Genomic DNA, 24773 nt, shown 5'->3' with positions numbered 1-24773 from the left:
TAAAATAGAAAGTCAGCCCGCAGTCTATGAATAATTAACTAACTTTGTGCTGATACTCATTTCGGACCAGTCTGAACCAAGGTCAAGACAGAAGAGGAGATGCATGGCCCCAAAATATCTAAACCAGAAGTGCCCCAATGAGTGCAGGTGCATTTTTAAAAAGCAGATTGATTGGATGTTTTTAGTTTTCTGCTTGGTATTTTTTTTCCCCATAAGCAGTTTTGCGAATATGATATCTACAAGTTTGATGCTGTGATGTTTAAACCCTTAAATGGGAATATGCCAAAATGCATGCAGTCACATTACCTCAACTTAACCATGTCAAACCCAGATGTCTGGGTTTTTGTCTGGTTAGCCAAAATGGCAGATTTGTACTAGGCATGTTATTTCTGGCTTGCTTACAATATTCTCATGGTATGATTTCCTACACTATAAGTACCTCATTGCATGGTACGTACGCATACATTTATAACAAACTTGCATTAATATAATCGTTTTGCTTTTATTTAAAGCAGAAAAAAACATCAATTGCTGCAGTTGGCATAATGTTATGTATGCCTCAGATTTTTTTTGTTACACTCATTTTGATGTAGACTTAATCAGCAGTGGAGAATAAACGCCTGCTTAATTTGTTGTAGTTTTCAAGTGCCTGTAGTGCAGAATACCTTTTTTATGTGTAACAATGCAACCTAATTGTTTAGCTGCTTTCATTTTCACAGAATGCCTGTCGTTCTTTTTTCACTACTGCAAATATTTCCAAACCAAGATGAACGTGGTTGGAGAAATCCCCCCGCCCCCAGGCCTGGAGGCTACACAGTCATTTACTATAGATTCCACTTATTTTGATCCTCCTGTCAGTGCATTTTAATTCACCAAACAGATGAATCACTTAGCCTCTTATCTTTATCATCATTTCAGTGGTGATGGTGCATTGGAGTAATTTTGCAGGGCGTATGATGCCAATCCTAATGTTCTACTTTAGCCTCGCCTCAGGTCACTGCCTGTCCTGTCTGTTTGTATTTGTCAGGCACTTCAGCCTCAGCTGCAAATGCATTATGTAGAAGTAGCCTCTCAATTATGCCCCCCACCCCCAACCTGCTCCCTAGTAGTTGGACAGCTGCTGAAACGGTCTCTGCACCGCACCTCCTGTTGTCCTGCCATAATGAGGATGTGTAAAAAGGAAAGATGCCAAGTCAGCATTTTCTGCAAACAGTAGCAATATAAGGGAAACAGCATGAATGTAGGACTGACTGGCATGTTTCTTATATTTGAACTTTAAAATCTCTGTTTTACACTATGAAAAATGTCAAATAATTATAAATTTTCAAATCCGTCAACAGAATGTGATGAATTACTCGAGCGTGCCAAGTGAAACTATTGCCAAACCGCAACGAGACACACTTCGATTTGGCTGTTGGTTCGTGCACATCCCCACAAGCAGTCACTGTTTGGCACACACACACACACACACACACATATCTTTCACACTTCCTTCCTACTCTGTGAGAAAGACCAACTGTAAAAGTTAATGAATTAGTGTTTGTTGCCTCGGTGTCAGTGACTCATTTCATAGGATCCAAAGTCTCCAACATCAAACAGTTACCTTTCTCAGTCATTAAAAGGATGGAAAAGGCAGCAAATCTCAATAGTGATTAAAGCTTCTGCTGCCTTTACTGCAGTCTGTGACTGGTGATGTGTTGATGGAAGCAGTTGGTGAGATGTTAGTCATCTTATCTGTATCATATTTCATATTGACTCAAACATGCCTGGAAATGAGCTAAGCAATGATGGATTTGATTGCTGAGTGCTGATTGTGTCATTTTTTTCTGTCTTTCCAAGAGCTATTATACCTTTAAATGTCATTACTTTGGGCCAATAAGTCACTAGAACTGTTGTTTTTTAAAGGGAAATCTTAACACATTAGTGAATTTTTAAAACTAGGAGCTGGGTTCTCAAATCTAAATTTATTTCCGATCTATGCAAAATTATTTATAAAGACTGAACTATTAATATACAGCCCACTAATACACTGCCTGGCCAAAAGAGGAGTCGCATCCAAACGGGTACAAGGCTCCCATTGGATAATTACTGGATAGGCCATTATCTTTCAACTGACAAGTTATTTAACCACAGCTGGTGCAATGTGTAGCTTCTCATTTCTTAAAAAACCATGTTGAAAGACACATCCTGTGGTCATGGAAAATATGCAAGTCTGTTTCAGAAGTGTTGAATCATTGGCACCAAGCAGAGAAAACATCTATAGAGACTGCAGACACAACTGAGTTTGGGTTGAGAACGTTGTCCAACGTATTAAGAAGTGGATGGAAAGTGGTGAACAATCGTCTGAGAGGAAGAAATGTGGTTGGAAAAAATCTGGAATGATCGTGATTGGTGATCAGTTAAGCATTAGATGACCCCAAAGCGAAGAAAAACAACAGTAGAACTCAGAGCTAAGTTTAACAGGGTCAGTAAGAGCATTTCCATGTGTAAAATGTGAAGGGAAGTCGATGGATTTGGATTGAACAGCTGTGAGGCCATAAGAAAACCACAGTGAGGCTAACCAGAGAAAAAGGCTTTAGTTTGTGAGGGAGCATAAAGATTGGACTCTGGAGGATTGGAAGAAGGTCATGTGGTCTGATGAGTCCAGATTTACCCTCTTTCAAAGTATTGGGTGCATCAGGATAAGAAAAGAGGCAGATGAAGTGATACACCCGTCATATGCCTAGTGTCTTTGTACAACCTGTTCTATTGTACAGGGACCAGGAGCCCAGTCTTTGTCTCATCTGACCATTGAACATTTATCTAAAAGGGATCGTCTACCGGCTGTGAATTTCAGTCCATTTGAAGGTTTTTGTGGTAGAGTAGGAACTTCTCTCCTGGTCAGCACATTCTCAGTCCATGGTGATGTAAAACCAGCTTCAGAGTGCACACTGATAGCTGTTTTCCAGTTCATTTGATCCTTGATTGTTCATAAATGTCCTAACTAACCTCCTTTCATCGAAGGCTGTCTGTTGGGGTCCGATGGTTGAAGCTTTAGATACGATCAGGTGTTCCAGTAAGACAATCAAAAATATTCTTCAAAACTTGTTTTGTAACAGGTTAAACAAGCTAAGATAAGGTGTCAATGATGGCCTTATCAAACCCCAACCTCAGATTTGTAGTATATCCTATATGAATGCTACAAATTCTTCCACAAAAATTGGACAAAATGTCAGAAGCTTATTGATTCTTGCAAAGTGTGTTGCTTTTTAAGGGGCATTTAACCAAGAAATTAATTGTTTATGAATATATTTTACCTTGTTTTAAAGTCTAAAGTACAAAAAATATACAAAATATATAAAAATACATGTTTTTAGGTCTTCAAAGTCATCATAAATCATTACAGAACAAAAAGCTGGGTCACAGGAACTGTATATTCTGACTTGTCTCCTCTTTATGTTGCAGATACAAGCGAGTCTTTTCAGTGGGGACGCATGGCATTACCACTTATAACCCGACCACGCTAGAAGTAACGAATCAGGTCAGTACCTACAAATCAGGCTTTACAGAAACTCTCTGGTCTTACCTGAACCCCACTCTGTCTGCTGTTGCTGACTGAGATTTTGAGATGCACTTGAAATAGATTTTTAACGATTAAAAATCCACGTGAAGTGCATTACTTCAAGCTGTGGTCTGCCTTCACGTATCGTAAGGTTTTAGTATGCTGCAGCCTGCAGGCAAAGATATGTTCCAGTTCTGATCAGGCCAGGATATGAACTATATTTCATAATCGATAACCATTAAGCAACTCCTCATTGAAACCTCTCATTCTAACAGAAGCATCATTTTAATTTTCATCAAATGTCTCTAGAGAGTGCTGTAAAAGAGGACTTTAAGTGACAAAATGATAAATGATCCATAGTTTTGGTGAGAAATTGTAATTTTTTATTTGTATTATCGGTTCATTGAGAATGAGATGGTGAACAACTGGTCTGAAATCCAGAAATTAAATGATTTTCAAATCGATGAACTAACATTACCAAAGCTCCCAGTTTGTGCCAACTAAAGCTGTGGTGGTTGTTACTGAGTAAATAAGACTTAAGCTGTTGTTTTGAGGATATAATTTGCCGGCTCTATTAAAATGGAGCTGAGAAATCAGTCACGAAATTCAAACGAGTGCACTCCTAATTCGTATTTTATCATGCGTCAGTTGATTTAATTTCTTTCTCTGCTGCCAGTGGCCTTATGGAGACATCTGTGGCATCGGTCCAGTTGGAAAAGGCCAAGGGACAGAGTTCAGCCTCACATTCCGCAAAGGCAGCGGCAAAAAGTCAGAAACGCTCAAGTTCTCAACGGAGCACCGGACAGAGCTACTCACAGAAGCACTGGTCAGGAAAAATACTCTGTCATCAATATTTTGTCTAATGTTTTTGTCTGTGCAGAATTCAGTCAGGTTTTCCAAATATTTTTATGAATGACCAAATGATTCTCTAGTTTTGAAACCAAAATATGAATCGGCACATAAGGTGGTTTCAAATTTAGGTTGGTGAGTTCAGCATTGGAAAACACCAACAAAACTGAATTTTGTTTTTGTGTCTTTCTGTTTTTGATTTGCAGAGATTCAGAACTGAGTTTTCAGAAGGGAAGATTACTGGTAGGGTAAGTACTGATGTCTAATAAAGACACTAAAAATAAAGGAAAATGAAGCTCACTAGATTCTGGTTTACTGAGTTTTGCTAAGTAAATAAACACACCCACTTTCAAATGGAGGTTTAAAAAAAAATCTCAAATTATCTGGTCTTTAGAAGATATTAACATTGTGAAGATGAGATGAAAAATGTGCATCAAGAAATGTAAATAAACTGAAGCAACATTTAATTTACTGAAATTCCTTGACAATCCTGGGAACCGAGAGAACCAGTTGAATCAGAACTTATGGTCAGAAATATAATGTGGTGGTCTTTATCTTAGATTTTCTAAGAGATAAAGTCTTGACCTGAATGTTTGCCATATTAATGACTGTTGTTGTTTTATAACATACGTGTGATTAACATTTCACAGCGTTACAACTGCTACAAGCATCACTGGAGCGACATGCGGAAGCCGGTTAATTTAGAGGTGACCCCTGGTGGCATCGACCAAATCGACCCTCACACTAACAGAGTGGTGTGTTCCTACGACTACAGAAACATAGAGGGCTTTGTCGAGGTTTCTGATTACCAGGGAGGATTCTGCATCCTTTACGGTGGCTTCAGCAGACTAGTATGTATCATTTAAAAGGACATGGAAAAGTTTAACTATGTGCTCGGCTGTCTGTTTTTATCTTCATGTACTTACTGGCTGTGCACATTCAGGATTCTCGGTTACTTGTTTCTTTTAGCATCTTTTTGCCTCTGAGCATCGAGATGAAATCATCCGGAGCGCCATCGAACATGCCGGAAACTACATCGGCATCATGCTACGCCTGAGGAAGGAGGCTCTGACCTTTGAGGGTTTCGTGACAGACAGGTTGGGAAAGTACAGCTCAGACGAGAGCATCACCTCTCTGGCAGAGTTCGTGGTGCAGAAGATCACAACACGCCACTCGGTAGGAAGTATAAGAAATATTTATTAAATTAAAGATGCATCTGACTTGTCAGTTTGTTATTCTGTTTAGAAATGCACAATAAATTGATTTACTGGTTAGTTTGGATGGATTCTTTTATCAGCTTCATTGCTACAATAAAAATAATTGTTTTAGCCATTATGTAATGGAGAAACCAAAGGACAAGTTATCATATTTCATTCTTTCTTGCATGATAAAACCGTCTCCACTGTGGAAATGTAGGCTTTCGTCTGATCTTATGTTGCCTTTTACCCATTTGTTTTCAATGGTGGAATACATCGGTGCTAGTATATCAGTGTGTACAGAGAGGGCTTTCAAAATGATACTGGCAATCTGAAAACATGTCTCCAAACAGCAAAAGTCTCTGCTGGCACAAGAAAAGAAATTCTGTGCAGAGATTTATAGTTGATCTTTCCAGACAAATTTGTTTAGTTTTACTTCATTTCTGTTCATTTCACCACTTCTACTTGGTGTAAAAATGTATACACCAAATTTGACTTTTTAGATCATAATGTCTCTTCCATCTTTGTTTAATTGGGTCCTTTTGACTTAGCAGGATGAAATATTTAATTCAGTGTCAGCTGCTTGCTTCAGCAGCTTATGATTATTGGTATTATATTCTCGGTGTGGTGTTGTGCCTTCCAGGAGCCGGTTAAGAGAATCCTTGCCCTCACAGAAACATGTCTAGTGGAGCGCGATCCTGCTTCCTACAACATAGTCACACTCAAACCCTTTGGAGAGGTGAGATGCAACACAAACATCATAAAGTCATAAAAATGTTACTGCTCAGTTTTACTCTGACAAATCGAAATGTTGAATTATATTTGTTTCATTGCGATTAACTGCAAGTAAACATCTAGAGTGGTAAAGTTTTTTTCTCCAACTCTGTGTTGCTGTTCCCTCAGGTGTTTGCTCTCATCTGTGACGCAGATAACCCTCAGGTGTTTACAGTGGAATTCATCCGAGGCCAGATTAGGAAGTACTCCTCCACTGAAAGGTCTGCAAACACAAATCTCTTTCTGTGTTTGCTTTAGATTTACAACCCGGAGTGTTTTTTTTACTTTGCATAGATGTGGCTGTGCTTCTCAGCCTTTAATCTGCTTTGCACATAATAACACAGACTTGTTTTTTAATTGTGTATCCAGGGACTCCCTTCTAGCCAGCCTCCTGGATGGAGTCAGAGCATCGGGCAACAGGGACGTGTGTGTCAAAATGGCCCCCACGCAGAGAGGGCAGAGATGGGGTTTGCTCAGCATGCCGGTGGATGAGGAGGTGGAGAGTTTACATCTCAGATTCCTGGCAGCACCTCCTCCTGGTAAGTTAAAGCTCTTCTTCTGAGTGGCGTTTCATTTCAGAGAGAAACACTGAGCTTTCCAATATCTGTATTTCCATCCAATTGTCATGTGTATTTTGAGCAAAATTTTAAATGTCACAAAAATTAAAATGCAGTTAGAAGTGTTTTTATCTACTGGTCTGGTTCATCACCCCGATAATGAACAAGATGTAGAGGTTGCAAACTAGCATGGACCACATGACAGAAAACTGGAGAAAGTCCTCCGCTTCTGTTCTGGAAGTTTGGACTGGGAGAGTTCACTACGTCAGAACCTTTTTGGCAAATGTGTTTCCATCTCCGCTTTGGGGCATAAACTCTTTTTGAAGAAGCCAAAAACCACCTCAGATGACTGAAAACATTTTTTATGAAGTTGAGAACATTTTTAAAAAATTTTCTACTGTGATACTCCAAAATGCACATAAAAAATATTTTATAAATACTACTATAATGAGTAAAGAGACAGATTTATGCATTTCTTTTGTGGACATGTTGTAACTTGGGGTGTAGAAAAGATATTGCAGAATGATGTTGTCATATTTAAACTACTTAATCTTTCAGGAACAGATGCCAGAGTTTAAAAGCATTTATTTCTCTCTTTGAGGTTTTTAATAAGTTAGTTGTATAATAAAGAAAAGATTACTGTAAAAACATGTTTATAATATTGGTAAACCTCCCAAAAGTCTTGACAATGTAATTCTGCAAAAGTTAGAATTTTTCCAGAAAGTCTGTTTTTATATTTAAATGCTTTTATATTTTTTTAGGTGGAAACTTTGCAGATGCAGTGTTCAGATTCAATGCCAATATATCCTACAGTGGAGTTCTCCATGCAGTTACCCAAGATGTGAGTTTGATCAGTTTTTGTTGCTCTGTCCAGCTTGGACTCGGACTGAAACCCTTGTCTTTTTTCGGTCCAGGGTCTTTTTTCTGAGAACAAGGAGAAGCTCATCAACAACGCCATCCTGGCCCTGCTGGCCCAGGAAGTGGAGCTGCCGGCTCTGAACTCGGAGCTGGAAAGCCATTTCCAGGCCATCCGTCGCTTGGTGGCCTCCAAGGCCGGCTTCCAGGCCTTCACCCAGCTGCCGAAGTAAGACGGCAGCACTTTGCTCCTCATTTATTAAACTCTTGCCGTGCTGAGCTGCTGGTGGTAATAGGCATGCTCTGTTATTCCAAGGTCTGGTCAAGGGTCTGGACTCACAGATGCAACGTAAATATGAATCCATGCATCTCAGTCTGCCCTTTTTGTCTGTATTTTATGTCTTTCCCCACTTTTTCACTGTCATACATCACTTTTTATTGAAGCTTTTAGACAAGCAAGTCAGAAATTAGGTCCTTTTCAGCCTGACAATCTGTCTTAATACATCTTGGCCTCCTGTCTTCAGCATTTTATCATTTTCGTTTTTACACTTCCATTTCACTTTTCATTATTTGCTGTTGCCCATTCTGTTTTCTGCTCCTTTTTATTCATTTTGGTGTTCTTCTTGGGTCACTGAGATGTATGAGAGGAACTGTAATTGACCATTTTTCCTGGTAGCTTGTGAGGCTGATGAGCCAGAATTGGCTTCCTAGACAGATTCATTGCTGTTGTAGCTTGCTGTTTCCTCTCACAGACTCATAAAAACACTCACACCTTTCAGAAATGTTGATTTTATCATTTAAGCAAAAGAAACATCAAGTCACTTAAGAAGCAATGAATTATTTGTGTATCCAACCCCAGACCTGCATTTATATTAATTTGTTGATTATTCTCATTAACAGTGATGAATTTAAATGGAGCATGAATTTGAATAAAAATTTTGATTTTTATTTAAATTTGTATGTGTTTGTATGTTGCAGGTTCAGGGAAAAGTTGGGAGTAAAAACGGTCAAAGCTTTAAAAAGGAACAACAATGGTGTGACTCATGCTGCTATTGACATGCTCTGTGCTCTTATGTGTGTAAGTGTATTTTAAATATCATTTCTACTGTATATTGTATTTACAGTATCCTCCATGATTACTGAAATCTCTGTAAAGATGTGCAAAAATAGGCTAACCTTTATAGAAATTATTTAAAAAATGGAAAAACGTATCCTAATTTTTAATTTCAGCACTTTTCCAGAGAAGGGGGGGGGAACTCCCGCTTTAACAATTTAACTGACACACCTAAAGGTTCCTTGAAATAGTGTATGAGCATTTATTATTTACATTTTGTTGACGACTTGATCAGTGTCTTTTCTTGTAAAATAAGTAGATCCTTTCAAACCAAAGGCTTGCCCTACCATTACAAACGTGAACACGTTATCTCCACTCTTTGGGAATTGCAGCCAATAAGCGCTGTGGAAAATAAATGTTGCTTCTCGGCTGGCTGCTTTCCAAACACCAGCCAATAGCATGTCAAGTAGTGTTGCACATTGGTGTTTGAGCTTCCTAAGCTGCATTTCCCAGAGAAAAAGCCACTGAGTTAGTCAGGGGTCTACTATATTGCAATGGAAGATAAATAGGAGGTGGAAGTAATTGTGGAAGGGGCTGCATCATAGTTTACCATGGTTGAGATTATTTATTCTGTTGGTTTTGTTTATTTTTGTAGCCCATGCACGATGACTATGACCTGAGACAGGAGCAGCTAAACAAGGCCTCTCTTCTGTCCTCCAAGAAGTTTCTGGAAAACCTTCTTGAAAAATTTATCACCAATGTGGTACATATCCTTCCAGTTGTCAGGAGCTTTGCTGGAGCTTAAACTTCAATGCAGTTTGGTGTTCAGCTATGGGGATTCTTTTAATGTTTTTTTCCTTTCATTTGTTTTTGACAGGACCATGGAACTGGAGCTCTGGTCATCAGCTCCTTATTGGACTTCTTAACGTTTGCGCTTTGCGCCCCCTACAGTGAAACCACTGAAGGGCAGCAGTTTGACATGCTGCTGGAGATGGTTGCCTCTGACGGACGAACATTATTCAAACTATTCCAGGCAAGAAGGCTGAGTCTGCAGATAATTCACATTCTTTGTTACAATTAATTTTTTGCACTTTAAGTGACTTAAATCAAACTAATCCCATCTCCAGCATCCTTCCATGGCGATCGTAAAAGGAGCTGGTCTTGTGATGAAAGCTATAATTGAGGCAAGTGTTTCGTTAGGTGAACTTATTCTCTAGATCCTTGATCATTTTTATCAGGTATTGATCCGTGTTTCTAAATGTTTATATTAAGGAAGGAGACAAGGAAATTGCCACCAAGATGCAGGAGCTGGCTCTGAGTGAGGGGGCCTTACCAAGACACCTGCACACATCTTTATTCACAGTCAGCGCAGACCAGCGGATGCTCACCAACAGGTCAGCCCTCAATAAATGCACACATTAAAGTGATTCTTTAGAGTAAAATAATTATTTTGAACTAACTTAGAGGATTTTTGTTATTACTCGTGAGAAGCATTTAACTTAAAATGAATGCCAGATGTCTAATCCGTCTGTTTCAGGCAGCTGAGTCGTCACCTGGTGGGACTGTGGACAGCGGAGAACCCTGTGGCTATGAACCTCCTCAAGAGAATCCTGGTACGCTTCTCAACTTTTACATTGATGCTGGGTGTGAAGAATGTCTTCCAATGTTTATATCTGTGCCTGCCTGTCACTTGTTTTGGTATTTTTGTACACTAAAGTCACTGATTTGGTTTTATGCCTGCAGCCAACCGGCCTGCTGGCTTACTTGGACAGTCCTGACCCAGTTCCAGAGAAAGACGTGGACAGAATGCACATCCGGGACAACTTAAAAATCGCTTCAGTATGTCTTTCCCCAATATAATTTCATTTTAATTGCAGTGGTCTATAAAATAATTCCCTGTTACTCTTCTGCTCTTCCTTCTTGCAGGATCAGCTGAATCGCAACAAGGTTCCTGAGTGGCAGAGAATTGCAGGTAAAGCAGCCAAAGAGGTGGAGAAGTTTGCCAAGGAGAAAGCTGACCTGGTGCTGATGCATTGGAGGGATAAAATGGGCATTGCCCAGAAGGAGGTGAGCATGTTTTCTTTTATTAGAGCTCAGTTGTAGCTTTTGCCTTGAGATAGATCTCTGCTTCTGTTGCTGGCTGCTGAGATGTTGCTCCTGCTGCTGCTGCAGATCGCAGAGCCAAACTCATTCCTGCTGTTGTTTTGCATGAAAGCAGTGTCTGCTGTGGTGCTGGATTTTGCAGGGTATCTTAGTAAAGATTAAATTTTTCATCTAAGGTCTGTTCTCTCTTTTAGAGGCATTGCTGGGAAGTTTTATGAGGTTAACTTTAAATGCAATCTAAGTGTTTATAAAAACTGCTTTGCTATTTGACCTTAATGCACGTTTTGCAGGAAATGAGTGGGTGTGTGTTGTCATTTAAACTGGTTCATAAAACCTTGGTTCAGTTTCGCTTGTCCGTTGTCTCTGTTGCTTAAATCCATTCCTCTTTCAGGTTTTCTGGTACAATCTGACATCTTTTGCATCTTCTTTACTTTTCAATGGCTGGAAATCATCAGTCAACACTGAGGGTGTTTGATATGCTCGCTGTCTTCACTGCTCCTCAGCCACATGCATCCATTTCTTAACTTTTAACCTGTTGATTTGTTTTGCTGTGATTAAAAACACAGAAATCTGCTCACCCTTTGAATATTAAAGATTTAGCTACTGCTTTGCACGTCAGTCTCTTTAATATTCACAAAGTAATGACCTATGACCCTTGTTGTGATTGATCTGTTTGATCTGAGGAACAATAATCTCTCTGTATCTCTATCCCCAACCCTCCCCTCTGTCACATCTGGTTTCTGTGCTGTCAATCAATGCAGCAGGACAGAAACAACTTGGTAAGTAGGACTAACCAATGGGTTTCATGTCTTCCTTCTCATTTTGTTCTCTCCCAGTTCATAAATGCACCATTTTCCAGTTTTCATCTCACATTCTGGGATCCTTTCTTTCCTCTATTTTCCCAGTTACCAGTTAGTATCCTAACCAAATGACAAATGGAAAAAAAAAACCCAGGTGAAAATACAGTTGAGTCGATAATAAATCATATTCTACTTGTATTACAGGCAGCTTCCAAAGATTAACACTCAGTGAATTAGGTGTGAGGAAAAAGTGTAGCAATCTTTCAGTCAGCTGACCAGCAATGCACAGCAACAGGTGGGAAAGTGGGTCATACTATTTAAGTCTGTGCTACACAGATCAGGTTAACTAGATGAATAATTTATTTACAGGGACAAAATAAAAGTTAGACAGAATGAGGTGAATTGGTGAAGTGGCAAATTGACCCTAGAAGTGTTTTAATTTCCATATTTTTCTGAAAGTTTACTCGTGTTCAGCTTTACTGAAATGTTGGAGATCTGATGCTCTGATACTAAGCAACTAAAGCAGGCATTAAAAGGTTTGTTTCTTTGTTTTCAGAATCCAAACCAAAAGCCTGTCATCCTGAGGAAGAGAAGACAGAGAATTAAGATTGAAGCAAACTGGGAGCTTTTTTATTACAGGTAGCTCATTTTGATCACAAATCTGATTCAATATGCGACACATGACTTATTTTTGTCCTATTTCTACAGCAAACGTTTGTACCTGAAGTTCTGTTTGTTTGATTTTAAACGTCCCTAAACTGTTTGGTAGAAATTATACATTGGTAGCTTTAAAACCGTAATGTCGTTAAAGATTCCAGCTGGACCATGCGCGCTCCAACCTCATCTGGAACCTCAAAACGAGGGAGGAGCTGCGTGACGCTCTGGAGGGAGAGATGCGAGCTTTCGGTGTGGACCGCGAGCTCGGCAACGCCACCGTCATCTCCTGGAACCACCAGGAGTTTGAGGTTCGGACACGCTTCCACCCTGGATGGGTTTTTTACTTGTTTAGAAATCTGTGGGATCACAGAAAATGTGCATGTGAATCTGTGCAGGTGAAATACGAGTGCCTTTCTGATGAGATAAAAATAGGAGATTATTACCTGCGTCTGCTGCTGGAAGAAGATGAAAATGAAGAATCGAGTGCCATCAAGAGATCGTAAGATTCCAGTTCCCCCGTCTGTCCACAGTGATTGTTGAACACCAGGTCCTTAAAGTATGATTCACGTCACGCCTCTTTCTTTTTGCAGATATGAGTTTTTCAATGAGCTCTACCATCGCTTTTTACTCACACCCAAAGTCATGATGAAGTGCCTGTGCCTACAGGCGCTTGCAATTGTGTACGGCAAGTGCTTTGAGGAGATCGGTCCTTTCGCCGACACCAAATACATTGTTGGCATGCTGGACCGGGTATGTGCAGCCAAACAGCTGATATTTTTTTTGCGTACTGTCCACAAGTAAATTATGAAATCTTGTTCTTTTCATAGTGTACAGACAAACTAGAGAGGGACAGGCTGATCCTCTTCCTCAACAAGCTCATTCTGCATAAGGTAACCTGGAAAAAGGGAACAAATTTGCACAAGTGTGTTATCTTACTCACATTTTTATGATTCCTTTTTATTTATTTTTTGTGCAGAAAAATGTGAAGGATGTGATGGATTCAAACGGAGTTCGTATCATGGTGGACTTGCTTACTTTAGCCCACCTGCACACCAGCAGAGCTACCGTTCCACTTCAGGTAAAAACTGTAAAGTTGTGAGTTCCTGCACTGAGTTTGGTTAGAAATCATTTAAGACTATAATAAATGATTCCAGTTGTTTTTTCACTTTTTAATTTTGATTAATATCACACAAATACATATACAAATCAAATTTTACAGTCTTGCAGGTTTTACAGACATTTCAATTTTCCCTTTAAAACCGAAAGAGAAAATATTCCTTCTCTTATTAAATTAATAAATCATATTGATTACACCTATTCCTATACCAATTATTCATAACATTTTAACACACCTTTAGGTTTCACACCAGGTTATTATTATGGTTTATAAGCTTGACCAGGAGCCACTGGGAGCCAAAGGGCCCAATTTTGAAACGCCTGATTTAAAAACTGTCTCTTTAGTCTTAAACATGATTGTTGTGTTTTTCCACAGAGCAACGTTCTGGAGGCATCACCAGACATGAAGAGGGAGGGTGAGAAAGAGTGGTACTTTGGGAATGCAGATAAAGAAAGAAGAGGACCTTTTAGTTTTGAGGAGGTGAGCAATAATCACATTGGCTTTGGGATTATCTTTTTTTTCATTTTATGTAGTATATTGTTTTAATACTTGTATATTGTTTTTCTTCCTTGTTTAGGTTCTAGTTTATATGCTATCTTCTCCTTCTTTTTTCCAGATGCAGGAGTTTTGGAACACGGGTGTCCTGACAGCAAAGACGCGCTGCTGGGCTCAAGGGATGGACGGTTGGCGCCCCCTGCAGGCCATCCCTCAGCTGAAGTGGTGCCTCCTGGCCACAGGCCAGCCAGTGATGAACGAGTCCGACTTGGCTACAATGATCCTCAACATGCTCATCACCATGTGCTCGTATTACCCCAGCAGGTGCTTGCTGCTTCTTTTCTGCTTTTTTTCCTCCAGTTTCAAGAAAAAGCTCATGAAGACGAATAATCTGGACGATTGCTTTTGTTTCTTGTGCAGGGACCAGGATAACGCCATCATCCGACCTTTACCTAAAATCAAGAGGATGATTAGCGACAATGCCTGTCTCCCACATATTGTCCAGGTATGTCTGCAGTTTGGGTGCTACAGGTGTATTATACCTGGGCAGAATTTCATTTGTTGGTTTTTCTTGTTCCTCTCAGTTGCTGCTGACGTTTGACCCCATTCTGGTGGAAAAGGTTGCCAACCTGTTGTACCTGGTGATGCAGGACAACCCAAACCTGCAGCGCCTCTATTTAACGGGGGTTTTCTTCTTCATCATGATGTACACAGGCTCCAACGTGCTTCCTGTAGCGAGGTAATAAAACAGGGATTATTATTAGGGTCTTACCTCATCTTGGAATGTTGCTCTTTTCAGCCTGCATGCCTGCTTGTAGATGAAACTCAGTGTTGAGTTTTAATCTTGCTAAAGACATTTTAAACGTTTGGACTTGTTGTCATGGTTTTAGAACGGTGTGAAATATGACTTAAGTTGTTTTCCAGATCTGCAAAAGTATGGAAGAAGGAAATGGAGTCTGGAAAAACATTTCCATTTTCTATAAATCACGTCATTTCATCCATCAGGGCTTTACATTATATCACAGACGTGTCACAAAATCACAACATTTGGCTATTTTTTCTTTGTGTCTTTGTTTTGTTTTTCCTTGTCTGCCTTTGTGTCGCTCTCTTTTTCTCTTAATTTTCTTTCTCTCTTTCTTTTTCCCTCCCTCTATTTTTGACTCATAATGATTGAAACATGGATTTTAAAGGGTAAAATATCAGTTTTCACCCTTTGAACATTGGCTGAAAAGCAATAAGAATATTGGATAGTAAAGTCTGGAAGATCCTGTAATTTTCTCACCTAATTGCTTAGAAATCCTGGTGTGTCGGATGCATGAAATAAAATCTGTGAAATTCCTCTTTTCTCTGTAGGTTCCTGAAGTACACTCATTTAAAACAAGCCTTCAAATCAGAGGAGGTGACTATCATGACACTGACATTGTAATTCAAGATTCTGTGACAGAAATTAGATCAAAATGTTTTTTAATTCATGTGGCTTGTGCAGTCCAAAGGTCAGGACATCGTGCAGCGCAGCGTTCTGGGACCAGCTTTACCAGAAGCCATGGTGTGTTACCTGGAGAACTACGAAGCTGAGCGCTTCTCTGAGATTTTCCTTGGCGAATTTGACACACCTGAGGCCATTTGGAGCAGTGAGATGAGGTGAGAAGTAACCTCTGCTTTGTAAAACGAGTTTGTTTGCAACATTATTGTCACAGCAATGAATGCTTCCGTCATTCGATCTCTGCCTGCTTCTTATTTCGTTTCAGGCGAATGATGATCGAGAAGATTGCCGCCCACATTGCTGACTTTAGCCCCAGGCTGCAGAGCAACACTCGGGCTCTCTACCAGTACTGCCCCATCCCTGTGATCAGCTTCCCTCAGCTAGACAACGAGCTCTTCTGCAACATTTACTACCTCAGGCATCTGTGCGACACCACCCGCTTCCCCAACTGGCCTATCAGAGACGCTGTGAGTTTTCCTTACCTTCTGTGGTCTGAGACTCTTATTATTTAAGTATTATAATCGACTTCTGTGACTGCTGATGAAGGTGAAGTTGCTGAAAGACACTCTTGAAGCCTGGAAGCGGGAGGTGGAGAAGAAGCCGCCCTCCATGTCTGTGGACGACGCGTACGATGTCCTCAACCTCCCCAAAGGACAGGGCCAGTGAGTGGAAGGAATTCACTGCTGTAGTTTTCAAAGTTAAACTGACTCAAATATCTTGAGCAATATTATCTTTTTGGTGCAACTGCATCTACAAGAGAGTTGGGTGTTGTCAGCTTAAACATGTAGAGGTTGAATTTCTGCCCATTTATCTTTGCAAAAATAGTTGAGGCTCAATCAGATTGGATAGAGAGCTTCTGTGCACTTTCATTTTCAATCCGTGTCACAGATTTAGAACAGAATTTAGGTCTGGATTTTAGTTTATCATTTTAACACACCAACAAGTTTTGATCCATCACAAAACAATGATCCTCTGAGGTCCTTGGAGAACATCTGGTTTTATTTTTAGGTGTTGAATGTTGGCTAATGGTTGGACTGGATTTTATTTGAAAGAATCGTAGAAAACTATGTAAACAATTACTTAATGCAGCCCTTTGTGTTTTCAGGCATGAGGAGAGTAAAATCAGGAAGGCTTACTTCAGACTGGCGCAGAAGTACCATCCTGACAAAAACCCAGAAGGAAGGGTGTGTAAAATGATTATTTTCATTCTGTTTGCTTAGGCTTTGAGTCCTTATTGTATTTCCTCTCGTCTTCCAGGACATGTTTGAGAAAGTTAACAAAGCGTACGAGTTCCTTTGCACAAAGTCTGCCCGGATCGTAGACGGTCCCGACCCAGAAAACATCATTCTGATCCTCAAAACTCAGAGCATCCTCTTCAATCGACATCAGCAAGGTTTCAGCATGGATTTAACCATCAGCTCTACCCATGTAAAAGCAGCTGGCACTGATATATCCTGCTAATACTGACACTTTGGCTACTTCTCCAGAACTGGAGCCGTACAAGTACGCCGGTTATCCCATGCTCATCAAAACGATCAAAATGGAGACGGACGACGGGCAGCTTTTCTCCAAAACGTCGCCTCTGCTCCCGGCCGCCGCTGAGCTGGCCTTCCACACGGTGAACTGCTCGGCTCTTAACGCCGAGGAGCTGCGGCGGGAGAACGGGATTGAGGTATCAGTATTTTAACCAGCTCTGAATGTCGCCATGTTCAGATGAAACATCCACCTTTACCCTGTTGGTTAATGAGGGAAAAAATAACGAACTGTATTTGTGCAGATTTTACTGGAGGCTCTTTCTCGGTGTGTTGCTGTGCTGACTGCGTCCAGTAAACCTGATGACATGGCTGTTCAGGTAACACACTTATAGGTTGATGACTGTAAACATCTTTTCTATCATTTCATGCAGGTGTTTTTGTTTGCATAATTTAAAAATGCAATAAAAAGATTTGAGAACTCTGAAATGTTCAGTCTTTAAAAGAGTAAAGATTTACCCTGAGAGCCATGTTCTTTGTTTGCTGTAACCTCTAAAACCCGGTTTCCATGACGACTCCTTGCAGGTGTGCGGGCACATCTGCAGGTGCTACAGTGTGGCAGCCCAGTTTGAGGAATGCAGGGAAAAGATAATCGAGCTGCCAAACATCATCCGGGACCTCTGTCACATTTTGTTCTACGGAAAGGTGAGCATCCTTCATGGGTACTTGTGTCCTACTGCGTATTAAAGCGGGAAAAACTATTTTCCTAAAGGAGAAATGATCTTGAAAACAGGATTTTATGGTATTTAATTTAACTTTTTGGCATATTAATTGAGGCATAAAATGTGTGGCAGTTTTACAGCATCTAAATCAGCAGAATATTTTCTTTGAGGAATAATTTGGCTGCTTACATAAGATATAACACAAAATATATATTTTTGTATGAGAAGACATTTGGAAAGAGAGGCAGGCACAGCATTTCAGTGCACCATTCATTGTCATAGATATTAAGGGTGTCCAATCTTCTTATTTGGTGACGAACGAATATTTTCAAGGAACTCCAGTAGGACGTTTTCTGTTCAGTAAATGCATCACCTTTCAAACTTTTATTTCTGCTTTATGGTCAATGTTTTGTGCCATTTAGTATGAAAACCAGAATGCATCTCTCAGACTGCATCAGCTGGTACAAATCGGCTTTTTTCTGTCGTCTTTTTCTTTCACATCACATTTGTTTGAAATCAGTGTTTTTTATATCTTTGACTCCAGAACTTTAGCAGCAAGTTACTCCGTCGCAATTTTAACTTTTTCTTTTGTTGCATTTTTGCAACTTCACTTGTTAAACAGTTTATATGTTGCATTTAGGAGATGCTGAAGTATTTTGTGCTGATTTGTGACTGTAAAGTGACGGTTATGGTCAGTCAGGAGGTTTTGCTGTCCAGTAATTTATTTTCCCTCCTCATCTCCTTTCAGGGTCTCCCAAAGACGGCGGCCCTGGCAGTCCAGTGCGTCAGCTCCTTCGCCATAGACTTCTTCCTGCAGACCCATCTGTACCACGCTGGCGTGCTCTGGCATCTTCTCGTCTACCTGTTCAACTACGACTACACGCTGGAGGAGAGCGGCGTCCAGGCCAACCAGGACACCAACCAGCAGGAGGTGGCTAACAGCTTGGCCAAGCTCAGCCTGGTGGCCCTCAGTCGGCTGGGGGGCTACACTCAGACACCCAGCCCGCCAGACGCCAACAATCCTGCTGCAGAGACCAACGGCGTGGACGGCACCCCACCGGAGAACCCCACCATCCGCAAGAGCTTAGCCGCAATGCTCACACCGTACATCTCAAGGAAGCTGGGAACAGGGTCTCCAGCTGAGGTCAGTGAAAAAGAGCAAATATCATTATTTTTAACTGTTATAAACTCCTCAAAAACTAAAGCGAGTGTGACTTATTTGGGGTTTAGGTTCTGAAGCTGCTGAATAGTAACTCAGAGAATCCCTACCTGATCTGGAACAATGGGACACGAGCCGAGCTGCTGGAGTTCCTGGAGGGTCAGCAGGAAGGAAACATCAAGAGAGTAAGAATAAAAACTCGTCAATCATCGCTTAGCGAGTCGTCAGGTGCAGTTATTCATGAAACGGCTTTGTGGTTTTATCACAGGGAGAAAACGACAAAAGCTTCGGTGCAGATTTCATGTTCGGCGATCACAACAAGGAGCTCATAGTGGGGGAGATTTTCGTCCGGGTTTACAACGAGCAACCGACTTTCCCGCTAGAGGTGAGAACCTCAACCTGCAGTCTTATTTCCTAAATAAAACCGACCTCATACCGCTGCTCTGTGTTTAGTACCCCAAAGCATTTGCTGCCTGTCTGCTGGACTACGTGGGCTCTCAGGCTCAGTACCTCCACACGTTGCTGGCCATGAGTCAGAGTAACAAAGTGGAGTCCCAGCAGCACGCCGAGAGGCTCTGCTTCGCTGAGATGGCCTTGGAGGCTCTCCGCAACGTCATTAAGAACAACCCAGGTGAGATGTTGCTCCGGTGAATCCAGATGTTGGTTTTTCTCCTCTGTTCTTACCTCTTCCTTCCCAATAACTTCAGGTTCTGAGTCGGAGTGTATCGGCCATTTCAAGCTGCTCTTCTCTTTGTTGCGGGTTCATGGAGCCGGCAGAGTGCAACAGCTGGTTCTGGAGGTAATGATGGAAAATTATCCTTCCTGTTCACAAGTATTTATGCATAAACATATAATATGTCTTCATCTTCAGTATGCTTTAGTATTAAATCGACATTAATTTGAACATGTTTTCTCAGGTTGTGAATACAGTGACATCAAACCAGGAATGCGTGAGCAACATTGCCGAGTCCCTGGTGTTGTCCAACCTGTTGCTGCTGCTGCATTCACTTCCCTCTAGTAAGAAAACACAAACGTATTTAACGTACTGCCTCTCATTATTTTTCATAATGGATTTGTTGACTGTTATTGTTGTTGCTGCTTCCTTTAGGCAGACAGATGGTGCTGGAAACCCTCCATGCTCTCACTTCAAACACAAAGATAATCAAAGAGGCCATGGCCAAAGGTCAGTAAGTCCACTAGGTTTCTTAGAAACTGTCCATGTCTTTCTAAATGTCGTATTGGTGAGTATTTTTGTTGGTCTGTGTCTCCCACAGGTGCTCTGATTTATTTGTTGGACCTGTTCTGCAACTGCACACACCCTCAGGTCCGCACCCAGACCGCAGAGCTTTTCTCCAAGATGACCTCAGACAAGCTGGTCGGACCAAAGGTCAGAATGGACAGATATTAATAAAGCCTCTGAAAAATCTCCCCTATATTCGTATCTTTAACTCAGCCAACCTCTGATACGTTTTTCCTCCTTCAGGTGCGTCTGACGCTGATGCGTTTCCTTCCCGGTGTGTTTATGGACGCCATGCGAGACAACGCCGAGGCAGCGGTTCAGATATTTGAGGGAACGCATGAAAACCCTGAGCTCATCTGGAATGACACCTCGAGAGAGAAAGTGTCCACCACAGTGCGAGAGATGATGCTGGAGTATGTGTCTGAGTTGGGTTTATGATCATCACCTTTTAAACAGACGAGTGGGTTGGAAATTTAACAGTAAATCCTTTATCTTTAAGGCACTTCAAACAGCAAAAGGACAATCCTGACGTGAACTGGAAAGTAAGTTTGAGCTGCGGGTAAATAAGCCGATTTGTTTTTGTTTTTCTGTTCTCTGCATTTGAATGGATTTGTTTCATGTGTTCTCAGTTGCCAGATGACTTCACTGTGGCTTACGGAGCGGGACAGGGCGAGGTGGAAGTCGGCGGAGTCTTCTTGCGCATCTTCATCGCTCAGCCCGGATGGGTTCTGCGGAAACCTCGAGACTTCCTGGTGTCGCTGCTGGAAACGCTGAGCGAGCTGCTGGAGAAGAACAACCCCAATGTGAGCACCAACATGTTGAACTAGACATAAGAAAGCCTGGAGTTTCTGATCATCTGCCTGACACAAGCTGCCTCCTGCAGGGTGAGAGCCTGGAGACGGTTACCACGGCAGCCGTTTGCCTTTTCAGCACCCAGAGCCATCTGGCCGACCAGGTTCCCCCTCTGGGTCACCTGCCTCGCATCCTGGCGGCGCTCAACCACAAAAACAACGCTGTGCCGAAGAGCTCCATCCGCCTCATCCACGTCCTGTCAGACAACGAGGTCAGACGCTCACATGCATCGTTCATGTAGCCAGCAGCTGTGCTGCGTCATTTAGCCACAGATGAACCTCAACAGTGATGGGATCGGCAGAAAGTCGAGCATAACTTTGAAAAAATATTTATAATTTCCAGATATTATCCCCTGTCCTCAATGTCTGTTAGAACCATCTGGTGTCCGTCCATCCATCCATCCATTTGTCCCTTCAACAATCTCTCCATTTGTTCATTTATACATCAGTCTATCCTTCCTTTAACCATCAATCTGTTCGTCCATCCATTGGTCCGTTCATCATCTATGCTATTTTCCTCTGAGCTAAATTGGGATTTTTGATTCTTCTTCTTTTTTACCTTTATTTAAACATGACATACCGGATAAAAATGTTTTCATTGTCACCTTTTTTGCCTAAAGACCGGATTGTCCAACCTGAAATATCTATCCAGGAACAGATTACTCTGATCATTTGAGTCAGACTAAATATTTAATCTTGACGTGTAAAATGTGCAGGAACCATGTAATAACCCCACTTTCCAACTCTCTGACCACAACGTGCAGCTGTGCGTTCGCTCCATGGCGTCTTTGGAGACGATCGGCCCTCTGATGGCTGGGATGAAATCTCGAGCAGACATGGCCGGGCTGGCGTGTGAAGCTCTCAACCGGATGTTTCAGAAAGAGCAGACAGAACTGGTGGCTCAGGTAAGCTGTGGCTGCTTCTTGAACTTTCCCTGTTATTGTTCAGAATAACATCCTTATTCCTGATCCACAGGCTTTAAGGGTGGAGCTGGTTCCATACCTCCTGAAGCTACTGGAAGGCATCGGCCTGGAGACGCTAGAAAACCCTTCAGCTACTAAAGCGCAGATAGTCAAGGCGCTCAAGTCTATGACTCGCAGTCTGCAGTATGGAGAGCAGGTACTACATTTAATAACTAGGGAAATAACATGACAATAATTGTTTTACAAATAAAAACTCTTTCTAATTGCTGTTTCAAAGGTGAATGAAATCCTTGCGAGGTCTTCAGTGTGGAGTGCCTTCAAAGACCAGAAGCATGATCTTTTCATCTCAGAGTCTCAGACTGCAGGCTACCTGACGGGTAAAGTCTTGTTGTCATTTCAGGCTCCTAACATTAATAACATCAGCAAAACTTTGCCAGTTACTAATAATGTCGGCCCTCCTTGCTTCTCTCTGAGCTGGTGATGAAACTTAATGATTTGCTTTATCCTAAAAATCACTTGGCTGATTCCTCCAAGCAATCCTTTTTCTATCCAGTCCCTGTAACTTCCCGGCTCTCCGCTTCCCTTCCCTGTTTGTCCTCTCCGTTTCCTCCTCAGGGGTTTCCACTCCTTCTCTCCTGGCCGCCAGCAGCCCTCTGCGGGGTGGGCTCTAGACCCAGAGCTGGGCCCCCACAGCCCTCCTCTTTCTTGCTTTGATGCAGGTAGACTCTTGCCTGGCTCCTACTGTCACATAATTATCCTCCCCTTCTTCCCTCCATCCTTGTTCCATCGTGACACTTTCCATTCCAGCGTCTTCATCTCAGTGGTAAAATATATACATTTATTCAGTGTGAAGGCGTGTGAATACCTTTGCATGTCAATGACTCCTAAAGAGTGGAGCATTTGGAGAAAACTGCTTTAGTTTCTTAACTTTCACGTCGTCTTGGTTCCATCTTAGGGAAAGTACATTGATGAGCTCTGTGGACATTCAGTCTTTAACCATTATAGCTCATCCTTAGCGCTTCACCTCCTCTAAGTCCCGTCTTGTCTGCAGCCTAACCCGTTGTCCCTGTGGCCTGCAGGTCCAGGAGTTGCAGGTTACCTCACGGCAGGAACTGGCTCGACAGTATTGTCCAGCGTCCCACCCCCTGTAGACAACGACAGCGGAGACCAAAGCTGAAAGACCGACATAGTCGCGCTAAGGCTCCCAGACTGCCCTCTGCGGCTCGGAGAGGGGGCCGCTCGGCTCCCCAAACATCAGAAGGGACGGGAGAGGGAAGACCGAGGGAGACGGTCACCAAATTCTCTGCGACTCGTCCTGCAGCATCACTCTCCTTCCCCCGGCTTTCAGATGACACTGAAGTCTTCAAGATTTGCTTTCTTTTAACAAATGACCATATTTGGATTTTCTTTTCCTGTGCTACTTATTCTTCTGACAGAAAAAGGTTTACTTTTTTGTATGAATATATTTTTTACTCTAGTTTTTTTTGTTGTTAGAAAGCTGCAGAAAGACCAAGTCTTATTATTAGGGGAATTTCTCTCCTCTTCTTTCAGTCTTTTCTTGTTTATCATATCCCAAAATCTTCTCCTCGTCCCAGAAAATTTGGCCGTGTTTGTGCTCGCTTTTTACATAAACTTCACAATATTATGACTTGGAATAGAAATGACATTGGATATTTAAAAAAGAAAAAAGTGTGAAATCTCCCCAGGAAAAAAAGCTCCCAAAACTGAAGTGGACCTTTCTGATTTTGCTTGTCCAGCTCTGATAGCCAGACTTTAATTCCTCTAATCTTCATCCTTCTTCTTCTTCCCTGCCTACCATGTTTTAAGCAAATCTCTCCCCAGAACTCAAAAAGCACTAGACTATTTAAGTAAGGATAGAAACTTAAAGTAACCACAGGAAATGAGCTTCTGCAGACATGACGAATGACTTTGACTCTGATTCTGAATCTTATGTGAAAGACTAGTGCAATTTGTGAGATGTTCAATGTAATATTACGTATATAAACTTTCTATATTGAATGTACATTTAAAAATGAAATCAGTCACATCTTGTACATAAAATTTTAAGAATAAAAGGGAACCTAAAGTGTTGTTCTTTTGTATTTAGACTTGTGATGAACAGCCTGAATTATAGTAAGACAAGTTTATTTATCCAGCACATTTCAGCACCAAAACGATTCAAAATGCTTTATATTACGAACACATAAGATAAAAAAGAATTACATTTTAATCAAAACTTTAAAAAAAAATGTTCCAGTTATTAATCGAAGGCAGCCCTAAACAAATATGTTTTAATGTTGATTTAAAGAAAATCAGTGTTTCAGCAGTTTTGTGGAAGTTTGTTTCAGATTAGAGGAACATAGAAACTGAGTGCTGCTTCTCCATGTTTGGTTCTGGTTCTTGGGGAAACAAAATGGACCAGCACAAGAAGGCCTGAGTGGTTTGAAAAGATGATACACAGATAATGAAAACGTTAATTAACGAAACTCATGGTGTCAAACGCTAATCAGCTAATTAACTCAACATACCTGCAAAGGTTTAATCATTTTTATTTCCAGGATGCCCAAAGTTAAACCAGAACTAAACTGCATTTTCATTATGAAATGGGGCCCATTTAGGACCACCTCCTGATGGGGAAATGTGGATTGACTTAACACCTCACATGTAGAGACACTGCGCATGCGCACACATCAGCTGATTTATAGAAACTGAAAGTATTTCACCAACACGTCAGTTCTGGACTTCATTTTGTGGCACATTTTGTGGCGCAGACTTCAGCAGTTGGTCCGGTGAGTTCTAACTTTCTATCAAACTGCTTCCGACCCGTTTTCAGACGTTTCTATGTTTCCAGACCGAACCCTAAAGTAGAACCGAGCTGCCCAGAACCTTCTGCTGTTCAGATATGATCTCTATTAGCGAGAGGAG

At 41.3% G+C, this 24773-nt stretch overlaps 1 protein-coding gene across 10 annotated transcripts in view; it reads left to right on the top strand.

Annotated features, from left to right (window-relative positions):
- The window catches only part of dnajc13 (DnaJ heat shock protein family (Hsp40) member C13), a 32778-nt gene extending 8839 nt beyond the window's left edge, over positions 1-23939 (top strand). For 4 of the 10 annotated variants that reach the window (XM_015049604.1, XM_015049611.1, XM_015049610.1 and 1 more), the window contains exons 3-57: positions 3445-3520; positions 4218-4367; positions 4597-4638; positions 5041-5241; positions 5360-5566; positions 6230-6325; positions 6490-6581; positions 6730-6899; positions 7679-7758; positions 7832-8001; positions 8089-8121; positions 8751-8850; positions 9482-9589; positions 9704-9859; positions 9954-10010; positions 10099-10220; positions 10364-10439; positions 10570-10665; positions 10753-10893; positions 11691-11708; positions 12286-12368; positions 12541-12694; positions 12782-12885; positions 12977-13136; positions 13214-13276; positions 13363-13464; positions 13879-13983; positions 14120-14322; positions 14419-14503; positions 14583-14737; positions 15352-15397; positions 15485-15639; positions 15747-15948; positions 16028-16143; positions 16587-16665; positions 16739-16874; positions 16969-17153; positions 17259-17333; positions 17539-17658; positions 18424-18819; positions 18906-19019; positions 19103-19219; positions 19288-19465; positions 19542-19633; positions 19752-19851; positions 19943-20017; positions 20109-20221; positions 20318-20487; positions 20574-20616; positions 20704-20877; positions 20958-21137; positions 21690-21830; positions 21901-22044; positions 22126-22225; positions 22928-23939. In XM_015049604.1, coding sequence (XP_014905090.1) covers positions 3445-3520; positions 4218-4367; positions 4597-4638; positions 5041-5241; positions 5360-5566; positions 6230-6325; positions 6490-6581; positions 6730-6899; positions 7679-7758; positions 7832-8001; positions 8089-8121; positions 8751-8850; positions 9482-9589; positions 9704-9859; positions 9954-10010; positions 10099-10220; positions 10364-10439; positions 10570-10665; positions 10753-10893; positions 11691-11708; positions 12286-12368; positions 12541-12694; positions 12782-12885; positions 12977-13136; positions 13214-13276; positions 13363-13464; positions 13879-13983; positions 14120-14322; positions 14419-14503; positions 14583-14737; positions 15352-15397; positions 15485-15639; positions 15747-15948; positions 16028-16143; positions 16587-16665; positions 16739-16874; positions 16969-17153; positions 17259-17333; positions 17539-17658; positions 18424-18819; positions 18906-19019; positions 19103-19219; positions 19288-19465; positions 19542-19633; positions 19752-19851; positions 19943-20017; positions 20109-20221; positions 20318-20487; positions 20574-20616; positions 20704-20877; positions 20958-21137; positions 21690-21830; positions 21901-22044; positions 22126-22225; positions 22928-23025 — 6754 coding nt within the window. In that variant the 3' untranslated portion in view covers positions 23026-23939. Of the gene's footprint in view, positions 1-3444; positions 3521-4217; positions 4368-4596; positions 4639-5040; positions 5242-5359; positions 5567-6229; positions 6326-6489; positions 6582-6729; positions 6900-7678; positions 7759-7831; positions 8002-8088; positions 8122-8750; positions 8851-9481; positions 9590-9703; positions 9860-9953; positions 10011-10098; positions 10221-10363; positions 10440-10569; positions 10666-10752; positions 10894-11690; positions 11709-12285; positions 12369-12540; positions 12695-12781; positions 12886-12976; positions 13137-13213; positions 13277-13362; positions 13465-13878; positions 13984-14119; positions 14323-14418; positions 14504-14582; positions 14738-15351; positions 15398-15484; positions 15640-15746; positions 15949-16027; positions 16144-16586; positions 16666-16738; positions 16875-16968; positions 17154-17258; positions 17334-17538; positions 17659-18423; positions 18820-18905; positions 19020-19102; positions 19220-19287; positions 19466-19541; positions 19634-19751; positions 19852-19942; positions 20018-20108; positions 20222-20317; positions 20488-20573; positions 20617-20703; positions 20878-20957; positions 21138-21689; positions 21831-21900; positions 22045-22125; positions 22226-22463; positions 22568-22927 lie in introns of all 10 variants that reach the window. The other 6 variants (XM_015049613.1, XM_015049606.1, XM_015049607.1 and 3 more) reach the window with 6 other exon arrangements.
- Positions 23940-24773: the final 834 nt, after the last annotated feature.

This window comes from Poecilia latipinna, unplaced genomic scaffold (genome assembly GCF_001443285.1).
Source record: "Poecilia latipinna isolate Pla-1442-1.1 unplaced genomic scaffold, P_latipinna-1.0 Scaffold953, whole genome shotgun sequence".
NCBI classification, from domain to species: domain Eukaryota; kingdom Metazoa; phylum Chordata; class Actinopteri; order Cyprinodontiformes; family Poeciliidae; genus Poecilia; species Poecilia latipinna.
The sequence above is the reverse complement of the archived record's forward strand: the minus strand, read 5'-3'. Positions and strand labels throughout refer to the sequence as shown.